This window comes from Capricornis sumatraensis, chromosome 8, assembly GCF_032405125.1.
Source record: "Capricornis sumatraensis isolate serow.1 chromosome 8, serow.2, whole genome shotgun sequence".
Lineage (NCBI taxonomy): Eukaryota > Metazoa > Chordata > Mammalia > Artiodactyla > Bovidae > Capricornis > Capricornis sumatraensis.
Window position 1 is genome coordinate 16,359,805 of NC_091076.1, and position 12,030 is coordinate 16,371,834.

The following is a 12,030-nucleotide window of genomic DNA, read 5'->3' on the forward strand; positions in this document are numbered from 1 at the left end:
AAGCAGGACGGTTGACAGTCACCTGCTGTATACACCCCCTCCTCCAGCTAAACAACCATCTATCTTAGGAAAAGGACTTCTTGCCTGAAGATACTGCATTTACCCCAGCATCTTCTTCAAGCTTTCAGATGAACCCAGAGTGAACAATTCTCCCCATTAGCTAAAAGCTCTGACAGTCACAGGAAGGCCCCGTGGCCCTGGAGATGGTGATGAGCACAGAGGTCTGACACAGTGTTTTCCTGTTGGAAACAGCTTGGGTCTATTAAGAAAATGGCCTTGCCATTGCTTGTCCATCCCCATGCCCTCCTGCTCCCTGGGACTCCCCGACGGTAGGTCCACTCACAGTTGACAGTGATCTTTACTTTCCGCACGTCAGGAGCAGCAACATCATTCAAGGCGCTGCACTCATACTCCCCGGACTGGTCACGTTTGATGTCAGAGATTTCCAGGTATTCGTCCTCACTCACAAAGCCCTGGCCTTCTGGGAGGCAAGAAACAGACAGAGACAATTAAGAACCTATGAAAGTGGGGACATAACTGCATTTCCATCTAGAATTTAGAGGAGAAGGAATACAAAAATCCATAAAATAGGGTTTGAACCTCAACTCAAAGAGTCTAGACATCTGCTGGCCCCAAAGGATTTGAAAAAATTCTCTGATTGAATCTTGGGTCAATACATTTGGGTTCAAGTCACTTTAACTTTTCAGATCATTTGTTAAGAAGGGCATATCATTCATTTTTTAATATGATTATTATGAGGATTAACTAAGGGAGTACATGTGAAATACTGTAGCACTTTAATAAGCTTTGGTATTTTGAAAGAGAATTGCCATGGTCAGCAACATAAATTTTTAACGTGGGAATAACGTTAGGGTGTGTGGATATGGACATCTTCCCTTTTCACTACATTTTCACCATGTATTACATGCCTTTGTACACAGAATACAAACTGCTAAGACCTGTAGAATGAATAAGTAACCACTTAACATTTTGGTACAAACAGACACAAAAGAGTTGGTTGGTTTCCAACGTCCTGGGGAAGACATAATGGAAAATGAATGAATGAGGAAACCCTCCTTGATTGCTATGTAGTAGGTGTTCAATAAACATTTGCCAGCATAAAATAACTGAGAGCCCCAAATGATAGAGCTCTGCTTACTCGAACCTAGGGTGAGGGTATTTAATAATTTTTTAATACCCAGCTTTGTGGGACATTCTGGAGGCTTTGCTGGTATGCGTGCTGAGTCGCTTCACTTGTGTCCAGCTCTGTGCAACCCTATGAACTGTAGCCCACCAGGCTCCTCTGTCCATGGGATTCTTCAGGCAAGAATACTGGAGTGGGTTGCCATGCCCTCCTCCAGAGGTTCTTCCCAGCCCAGGGAACGAACCTGCGTCTCTTATTTCTAGACATTTGTGAAACTTGCAATTCATGATCCCAAATATTCTGGGGCTGAGAAACTGACATTGCTTGCAGCCACCAGGATACTCTTGCAACGATCTGCCTCTGCCCCACCCCTCATTCCACTTCCCGTGGCTCAGTGCAAAGAGGACAGACCTGTTGTCCTGCATCTGCCAAAGCACCAGCCTCCTTTAAAAACCCTGTCCCCCCAAAGGGCAAGGAGAAAGTACACCCATATGTATTTCTTATTAGCCTGATACCTGATTCCTTCTTGTGCTCTGGGCATGAGAGCAGAATTCGTTTTCAGGACGGTAAAAATGTGTTGTAAATTCTCTCCAAACCCATAGAAGCATATCTAATCCAATAGTCACTCAATCAACCAAGTTTGGGCCCACAGTGGGTTTGGGACAGGAAGCGGATGGTGGGGCTGGGGGAGTTGAGGGGGAGACCCAAGGCAGGTGGTTTGGAATCCTGATTCTGCTGACATAGAAGCCTTGGGACATTGCCACCACCTCCCCCTTTCCCAGGACACTGACTTTTGTCAGCTCTTCCGGCCTTTCTTGCCACCATGCCCTCCTTAGTTCAGCACGCCGACCCAGGCTCTCTGCCTAGTGTCTGGATCCTGGTTGCCAAGACCAACGGCAGAAAGTGTGGAGCTTCAGGCAAACATGTAAACAAGCATAGTCTCTCCAAGTGAGCACCGCCTTGGGAGGCCAATCTCACGCTCTTTTTTGAAGGAAATCCTGAATCATTGGCCAGAGGAGCAATTACTGGCCGGGGCAGCCTCCTGGGATTTGGGCCTGTGGATATGACCCCAGGACAAGCCCTCAGGGAGAGTTTCAGGACGTTGGGGAATCTGGTCGCACCCATGAGAGGAGTGACTGGAAGCGGAGGTGAAGGGGAAAGTGGGGTTTGGAGCAAGCCCACACTTCCCAGCCTGAGATCTGAGTGTCAGTTCAGAACGGTATTACCGCGCTAAGTCTGGTCCCAGGCACTGGACAAGAACTTTGAAAACTGTGAGGGAGATGCGTCAGGGCAGTTGCCTCCTGGGCCCCGGGGTGGGGCCCTGTTTGCTGGGACCTCGGGGTGGCGAGGCTGGTCATGGCCCTCCACCCCGCAGACATTTAATCATCCAGGCTGGTGCATATGTAACTCCTCAGGGTCATCAGAGGGCTGTCAACATTCTCTCACCCTCGTCTCCTTATTTCTCTTAGACTTAACAGCATCTCAGCGTCAAAGGGGATTCTGAAACCACTTATTTCAGAATGTGTAATAAAGATACTTCCCAGCTGACGCAATGGTAAAGAACCCACCTGCCAATGCAGGAGACCCGCGTTCGCCATCCCTGGGTCGGGAAGATCCCCTGGAGAAGGAAATGGCAACCCACTCCAGTGTTCTTGCCTGGAAATCCCATGGACAGAGGAGCCTGGTGGGCTACAGTCCATGGGGTCTCAAAGAGTTGGATGTGACCAAACAACAATAAAGATAAAATTGCCTTGCTCATTAAAATGATGCTGGTTGACCAACCTAAGTGTTTCTAAGGAAAAAAACAACAGTGAAATCATACAGACATAATGACTTTCCAGACTCAGGGTGCCATTTCTGCGGTGAATAAATATAGCAGGATGGAGAGGACGGCTTTCTCCTATGAAGACTCCATCATTCTTTCAAATTGTACTGCAGTGTGTTTGCCACGAGTAATTAACCCCCCTGTACTTAACCAAGGAGATGAGCTACCTGCAGTGGGCCTGGCAGGAACCTCTGGTGGGGTCACTGACCCACCTTTTTTGGGGAGAATGAGTTAGACCCACAGCAGGCTGCCCAGTTTACACCAGACAGATGGCTTAAAGCCCCTGATGAGGCAGATTTGTGATGCTAGTCAGCACAGAGGGGAGGGAGCCCTTTGGGGATGACAGGGGTCTTCATACTGGGACCCCGAGTGAGTGTCTTCTACCAGAGTGAGGGGACAGACACAGGTCCTCCACAGGGGAGACTGCTGGACAACAAAGCCACTCCCTGGAACGAGGGGATTTATCTCCACTCTCTGTTCTGTCTTCATGGACTGTTCTGTGATAGCAAATAAGGGAGGAAGTAAGAGTGTTTTGCACAAATTGAGGGTCGTTATGATAATACTACCTCATTAAGTGAGAAAATGAATTTCGTCAAGTTTGTTCTGTAAAGTAAGTGGTTCTCGGGTTTTAATTGGCACATAAATTCCTCCATGATTTTATGTATTACATATAGATTCTGATGCAGTAGGTGCAGGGTGGGGCTTGGTTTCCGCATTTCTACCTTAAAGCAAAACTGTGGGGGAGACGTGAAACTTGTTTTCATAGGTTTTCTCAGAAAACAGTCTAGCCTTGCAGCCTGTCTTCTCTGTAAAATCCCTTTTGACTGTGTCTTCAGAGTTTTCCCGTGGTACCCAGAGCATCCTGCCTGCACCCCGTCTGCCCATTTCTAAGTGTCTCAGGATTCCCGTGCCGTTGGTCTCCTGTCTCCATTCTCCATGCGCTGTTCCCAGCCCATTCTGGCTCTCTTGTGCACCTGGGCTTGTGAAGGGGTTGGCTGGTCAGTGACATTTACTGCCTGCCCCTTGAGTTGAGATCCTTGTGGAGCTTGCATCTCAAAAGACACCCTTACTTTGGAGCTGCAAGCTTTGCTGGCAGGTCAACACTGAGGATCTGGACCCTTGAAACTACCTTTCCCACTGTGTCCTTGTGATCTTGCTGCAAAACACACGCACCCTTGAACACCGCTTTTGCTAAGAAAAGGAAGAAGATGTTGACATTCGTCCCCACCTCAAGCCCAAGGGAGAGGGTGGAGATGCTGTTTCCTTAACTGCTTTGAATACTGGGTGAGATTTGCAAAGCAGAACAAATCTAGGTTGCTAAATGCCTGGAGACCTGGCAAACTGCAGTGTGGAATGCTTTCCCTGCCCTCTGCCATTCTGGTTGTGACATAAAATCCTGTTTCCACGCTGCAGAGAAAAGGGCAGGAGGCTACAAATGCTTGAATCCCCTTTGCTAGCTGCCAGTAAGGCAGATTGCTGACTGGGGGACAGAGGGAGGGAGACAGGCAGGGGGAAATGCATGAGCGGGGACAGGAAAGGACGGAGGAGGAGGAGGAGGAGGAAGGAGTCACTGATGCAAGGAAGGGAATAAAGGTAGATGGGGTGCCGGCGAGATGCCCAGGCTGCAGGCAGGATGCTCTGGGTACCATGGGAAAGGTTCTAAAGACACAGTCAGAGAGATTTAAATGAATAGATAGGCTACAGGACGACAGCATTTTCTCTGACGATATGAAAACTGAAGTTTCACGTCAGCCCCACAGTTTCGCTTTCTGGTAAGAGGTCCTGAAATGAGCCAGTAACCCAGAGGCATCCCATCCTGCCCTATGCATTGGGACAGCCAAATATAACATGATTGGAAGTCAAAGGAAGTGGGCTTCGCATCACTGGCAAAAATATATTAAAAATGCGGGTTATTTCTTTCCACGGAGGAGCACTTCGAAGCAGATAAGTCCAGCTCACTGTATTAGGAAGATTAAGATCTGCAGGGATACAAATGGGGCCATTTATCAGGGGATGGAGGGGGTTCTTGGACCCAGACCCTGCAGACGCAAGGCACATGCCTGGGGAGGGGCTGAGTTGGCCCCATGGTTCCATGGGCACAAAGCAGCCTCTTGTGCAGGAATATACATTCTGACATAATAGCCTTGGAGCACAAGGGACTTGTAACCCCCAGCAGCAGGGTCTGCACCATCTCAGAAACGGAGGCAGGAGGAGCAGACACACCCCAAGAAGAAAGGTCCCTGGTCTGGCCTTCTGTTCCTAATGTCACCTCCTGCAGCTATTTTACTCATCCTTATGATGAGCGAGGTGACAGGTAAGAAGCCAAGAGGTGGAGAGGATATTGAAGGCAAGGTCCTTGACCTTGGGGAGTCCACAGCTGATGAGCCGAAAACTGGAATACTTTATACGTTTTATTTTCAGTTTCAATTTTTCCATTCTTAATTGTTTTGGACTCTCAAGTCAGGGATGGTGGGTCAGGAAGACTTATTAGAGATGGAAGAAGAAAGCTGGGTGTTCAGGGATGAAAAGCTCAAAGAGAAAATTCAGTGTAAAATCTAGGAGCTTCCTGACCCACTTCTCTTTCTCCCTCCACATCCCATTCTTCCAAGCCTGCTGTTTTGCAGCCGTCGCTCTTGGCCCAATTTCCCCTTCTTCTTTCTCAGCCAAGTCCTTAGAATTATAGAGTTGGAAGTACCAGGAAGGGTCAGAGATTTCAGCCTTCCACTTTTTTGATGATGGTCCCTGACAGAATATCTTTCCCTCCACACGAACGTTCCCCAGGGACGATTCCAGGGGGCAGCCTGTTCCCTTGCCAGACTATTCACTTCATTCAAGAAATCGTCCTCATTTGGAGGCAAAATGCTGCCCGGCTTCTCCCTTTGAAATGATGAAAAGCCACCGGCAAGGGGCCCCCAGCGCCTCCACCCCTCCTTGTCAGCCACAGGAAGCGACTGTTCTATCTGGGGAAGATGTTTGGGGAGGTAAACGCCAGCACCTGTCACAGCTCTTGCCAGGAGACCTGTCCGGAGGTGACTCCTGTGGCACACCTGGGGGAGGGTCCCTGGAGGAAGAGAGCAGGAGGGGGTGACGATGGATGTTAGGAGGCGCTGGCCCAGGGGGGCGCGGGCTTCGGGAAGGAACGGCGGAGAAAGGAGAACGCAGATGTGCAAGAAAGCGAGGGGAGGGGAGCTGCGGCCGGAAGCAAGGTGGTGGGAGGGGGGCACATCCCAAGGGCACTGGACTCACGAGGCAGGGCTTCCAGAGAAGCCGGTAGTTTCCTGGCTCCCCAGCAAGAGGGGCTATTACAGACGATTCCTGATGTCACCGACCTTGGAAACGCGGAGTCAAATGCCCGATGACCCTATGCGTGCTGCTCATCAGCTAGGCTCCCACCAGGCTTTCTGATTGACCCCGGAGAATGAACAGTCCCTTGCCCACTCATCAAGTCTGGGTAGCCGTGCAAGTGATCGAAGAGCTAATCCTACTCCTGTGAGGAGTGCTCGATGCTTAGGAAACAGTGTGGGTTGATAGGGGGTTGTATATTCGCTGGAAACCCTGCCCTTGGGGTCTGGAGCCAGGCCACCTCAGTGGGGGTGGGGGGGGCGGGGGGGGGCGGTGACGGAAGCCCTCCCCCTGCTTCAGTCCCTGGGAGTGCTCGGGACAAGGCAGACGCGGTCAGGGGTGCACGTGGGGATGTGTGCCCAAAACACTCGTCCCTCTCTCTCCAGGATTCTGGGCTATAGAACAGAATCACAGAAAATAAACCCTGAGCAGGTGAAAACACCAACTTCGTGGCTGTCAAGCTGGCCTACAGTCTGGGCTCGGCATGCAAGACTAATGTGGGTCTTGTCTGTCTCCCTATGAACTCAAGACGACTGGACTTGTACAATGCAAGGACTCAAGCTGAGTAAGGGCTGACTGCGGGCCCCAAACTGGACCTGTGAGAAGGGCTGCCTTGAAATAAAGAGTCTGGGTTAGGAGGACTCCTTAGACCCAAGCAGAGTAGATTAGAAGGTGATGGAAACCAGGAGTGCAGCCCTCACTGGGAGGTGACAGTCTTGTCCCTGTTTAGCTGTTGGAGCAAATAACCTCACAGTTACCCCAGCCCCCCATCTTCCATGGGGGGAGAAAGAGTTATCCCGTGGGAGAGGAGATGGAGGAGCCTCCTTCTGGAAATCCACAGACTGGGAAGAGGGTCTCTCCTTCCTTCCTAGGGATCTCCTGGTGTCCTTCTCCATCACACACCTCCTGACACAAAAGCCTCCTCCTTTGGAAGGACAGAAAACCTTAGAACACACCTGAGTTGGGAACCAGAGTAAGTTCAGCAGTTTAGAACCTCAGCCCTCACTCCCCACCTGGTGTCATCCGCTCTCAGTTGCAGACACACAGAGAGGGAACCACAGCCCGATTTCTGTGACCTGCTTGTGTGACTGGTCAGGCTGAACTCTGATCACTCTGCACATGATGGCTGGGAGTTCGAACCCCTGAATTTGCCCTCCCCCAACTCTCTCCTCACTAGATCTGCTCTCTCATCTCCTCGGCACACTTGCAGCCTTCCCCACCCCTGACATCTCCCTACGACATTGCAGGCACCCAGCAACACTGGGCTCCCCTCTGTCTTCCAACCAGGAAGTGTGGATGGAGGTCCCAGGCAGCCTTGACTCCCAACTTTCAGCTTCATCCCTTCCCCACACTGGACTTAAACAAAAGTGTGATGAACCCACAGCCCAAGACGTGTGCTTGGCTTGGTTTTACTGATGCTCTCTTTCTGAGATGCTGTAGGAAGAATCGGGAATCATCAGAGAGTTTTGGAAATTAGATGACACTGTTGACCCAGAGGGAAGGGGCTGCAAAAAGTGATGCAGAAACAGCCAGGCTACCTGTGAGGATGTGACCCAGTCCCCTTAAATGAGAGTTTGGATGGTGGGCCAGGGAGAGAAGAGAGACAGACAGATAGACAGGGACCCAGAGAAGGCAGATGTAGAAGGCAGGAAGCTGGGACTTCACACACAGGCAGATAAATGGCTGAGGACGGAAGCTTGAATCCATTTCCAAAACAGGTTGCCTGATCTGGATTCAAAACGTAGCTAATATTTATATTTTAAAAAGTGTCTAAATATAAATATACATAAATAGTTCAGACTGAAACATAGAGGTTGAAGGAAAAAAAATCATCATCACACTTTCGAAAGCAGAGCTTAAACAGCTACATTACTGATAAAATGTTAAGGACACTTGGAAAGTTTTTATTTATTCCATGTTTTCCTCTTCTATTACTATTATTTGCACTCTGAACCAACAGGGTTATCTCAGTGTTAACAACTACCAAGTGAAATGAATTCTGTGCTTTAATCTAAATAAACTACTGCTTAAAAAAAAAAAAAAAAGCTGCTGAAGGCACTGAATGAACTATTGCCTCTTTCATTTATGTATGTTTTCAGAAAGCTGAACCTGACCTTGCATTAGCCTAAGCAGGCACCTCCAGTAACCCAGACCCCGTTTCTCAAAGAATACCATATTTTGCAGGAATGGAAAGGCGCTGGGCCAATACAACCAGTGAGATTCCTGAGGGCACTTTGGTAAACTGACGTTTTGAGCTCAGAGCAGACCTCTAGGATCGGAATCCGTGGGGGACAGGTAGCATCCAACATCTTCAAATGATTTCTTTTGCTTTTCCATCACGGTTTATGACAGGATATTGAATGCAGCTTCTGGTGCTGTAGGCCTTGCTGTTTATCCATCCTGTCGACAATTGCTTGCATCTGCTGATCCTAAACTCCCTCTCTGTCCCTCCCCTGCTCCCCACCCCTTGGAAAGTCTTTCTTTTTTTAATTTTTAATTTTATTGATTTATTCCTTAAATTTTTGGCTGCACTGTGTCTTTGTTGCTGTGCTTGGGCTCTCTGTAGTTGCCGTGAGTGGGGGGCTCCTCTCTGGCTGTGATGCCTGGCTTCTCATTTCAGTGGCTTCTCTTGTGGTGGTACACAGGCTCTAGGGCGCATGGGCTCTGTAGTACTGGTCCATAGTCTCTTAGTTGCTCCCCCGGCACGTGAGATCTTCCCAGACCAGGGATCGAACCAGTATCCCCTGCATTGCTAAGTGGATTCTTAACCACTGGACCACCAAGGAGGCCAGAAATTGTTTCTGATAATAGAGCAACATCATAGCAAATGCTTTACCTCTCTCTTGCTTTTTGGCGGGACTTAAAACTTTCCTTCTACCCCACCTCCCACGCTCAGTTCCCAGCGGACTATATATATATAGTAATGCCATCATGTCTTTGTTATTTTTATAGGTGGGTAATCATACTGTTAGGCTTGCCTGGACAGTTAACACTGTTTTCCACTGTAATTACTGACTGCTGTCTTCGGCTCTCAACACCATGCTGGTCTGGATGATAACCCCCATGGCCCCTGCCCTCTGGCCCACAGAATGGCCTGCGTCTGGTCCCAGTACCAGGGCCATTGCAAGTGTCCGACTCTGGGCTGCTCTGACACTCACACCTTTATACCCAGCGAGAGGCAGTGACTGGGCTGTCAGACACTGTGGGACCAGGATGCAGAGTATTCCCCCGGACTCTACAATCCTGGAACTCCTGGTGCACCAGCTCAGTCTCCTCTTGGAGAACAGAGTGAGGGGCCAAGTGAGGGTCAGCCCTGCATTCCCCGGGGAGACACCCAGCTGGCGCTCAGGGCCCGAAGTCCTGGAGGGTCAGAAGCCAGACCTGGGCCTTCTGGCGTGGAAATGCTGTGGCTGCCCTTTCCCAGCTCCCTGGAGGAAGAGCACAGCCTGGTTTCTGCAGGTGAAGCTCCAATGCAGCCTAATTCCTCCTGCTTCCTCTCTTTCTTCTCTTCTCTTTCCTTCTCGCCTTTATTCTCTCTTCCTGTGGTAGTTCCCAAGGGCACGGCTGCATGGCAGTGGTGCTAATTATCACCTTCATTAATATTTCTGAAATATTTCGATATGCTCCTGGGCAAAATACTCACGAAGCCAAGCAGCACTTGGCAGGCAGGTCACGCTGGAGCTGGTGGCCGCTTTGTGGAGCGTGGACCCAGCTCTGAAGCATCATAGGGAGATAGTGCAGCTCAGGTGCTCAGCTGTGACCGGGCTGAGAGGGGAGGGTGAGGAGCCGGTGCTCAGCTGGCGAGTCCTCTGCTCAGCGTACAGGGGTGCTTCCTGCAGGGTGGGGGCCCTTGGAAACTTTTTGTCAAGGACTCTCCATATCCACACACCGGGAGCTATTTCTAGGCAAGTGGGTCTCCCACCCGCCGTCCGTGCTGGACTCTGATCAAGCTGACCTCTCATCAAAGGCATCTGTCTCCCTGGCCCCCCTTTTTAGCCTCATCACTGTAGAAGGAACATTCCATGGGACCTTCTGTGACTCTGGGCCAATCATAGGAATCAGGATATAAGACCACTGAATTGGACTTCAAAAGACCTGGGTCTACCATCAGGGTTGCCACTAACGTGCTATGATTTGGGCTAAGTATATTTACCATTCCAAGTCCCAAGATTTTTTTTTTCTATCAAATAAAAATTGCACCAGAGGACTTCTAAGGTCATTTGCAAGTTTCATAACTTAGCGATATGGTCAATGACCTGGAACCCTAAATAATTCTTTGAGTTCTGGAAACTGATGACCATGTGTTGATGGGCAGAGCTCCCACCCAGGAGCGCAGGGCCACTGGCCTCTAAAGAAATATCAGAAAGTCCCTGTACCCCAGCCTGTGCACTGGGGAACTGGCCCAGCCGCCAGCACTGGGCCTGGGGTCTCGATGATGCAAACCTCGGAACAGAGACACCCTGTGACTTCAAGGTGGCCTCATCTGTCACCATGCAGTGGCTGCTCTGCGATGGCAGAGAGAGAAGCTGACAATTATGAAGGACTGTGTGTGTCCGGGGGTAATGTCTTGTATTAATGGAGGAAATTAATTATTTCTTTTCCCTTCCCAGTCTCCCATGCACGCCGATTTTGACAAGCAGCAGTTCTTTTTTCCCTCCCCTCGATGGGCAGATTGGAATAATGTCTTACAGATATAACTAATCATCCACTGAGATGACTCGGGGCCCATTTTCCCAAGTCTGAGGTTCACTTCAAATGCAGGACCACAGCGCTCTCTGCTTTCTGTCCTCCCGCCTTCCTGGTGAACACCCCTGGTTCACTACGTGGCTCACCTCCTAATCTTTCCCAAGCAGACAGCAGATGCCGGACGACAGGCAAGGGGCCAGCAGCAAGGAGGCTGCATACTCTTCGGGACCACAGCCCACCCTGCCCCGTGCCTGCACAGCCAGGACCTGTGAGGGCCACGTGGGAGATAAAGGCAGGGAAGATGGTAAGGGTGACTGGGTTCCACGGGCAGGCCTGGACCAAAGGATGTTGGACAGAAAGAGAGTTTGGGAGGGCATCTCGTGTGCCCCTCCCCGAGGGACAGGGCCTGGAGCCTCGGGGGAACAGGTAGCTGTATGCAAGCTGCCTATAGTTTCCCAGGACCCTCCAAGACCACCCAGAGAGGGTGACTCTAAGAACCGGTCAGGATGCAGTGCCAGTTATCCTGTAGTGCGGCCCTGACTTACTCACATGCAGCATTAGAGGCTCTTTCAGTTACAAAATATTGTGCCCAGGGGTAAGTCCTGGAAGTGATGTAAGTAATAATGCTATGGGCTTCCCAATGTCTCAGTGGGTAAAGAGTCTGCGTGCAATGCCGGAGACACAGGAGAAGTGCATTCGATCCCTGGGTTGCGACGATCACCTGGAGGAGGAAATGACAACCCATTCCAGCACTCTTGGCTGGGAAATCCCATGGACGCAGGATTCTGGTGGGCTACAGTCCACAGCATTATGAAGAGTCAGACATGACTGAGCACGCACAAGCACAGGGCATGCTATGTACCTGATTCTGTGTGTTACACACACATGAACACACAGATACGTGTATGATGTGTGTCCATAACAGCAGAGAACCAATCAATGGGGAAAATGAAAGCCGGAGCTGTTAGAATTCTGACCCCTGTTTCCATGTGCGGGTTTCCCCCTACACTGAGCAATTCAGCGCCAGCTCCGT

General features: G+C 50.2%; 1 protein-coding gene across 3 annotated transcripts in view; it reads right to left on the minus strand.

Annotated features, from left to right (window-relative positions):
- OPCML (opioid binding protein/cell adhesion molecule like) overlaps positions 1-12,030 on the minus strand; it is a 509,467-nt gene that overhangs the window by 16,584 nt on the left and 480,853 nt on the right. For 2 of the 3 annotated variants that reach the window (XM_068976376.1, XM_068976374.1), the window contains exon 4: positions 344-481. In XM_068976376.1, coding sequence (XP_068832477.1) covers positions 344-481 — 138 coding nt within the window. The remainder of the gene's footprint in view (positions 1-343; positions 482-12,030) is intronic. The other variant, XM_068976377.1, reaches the window with a different exon arrangement.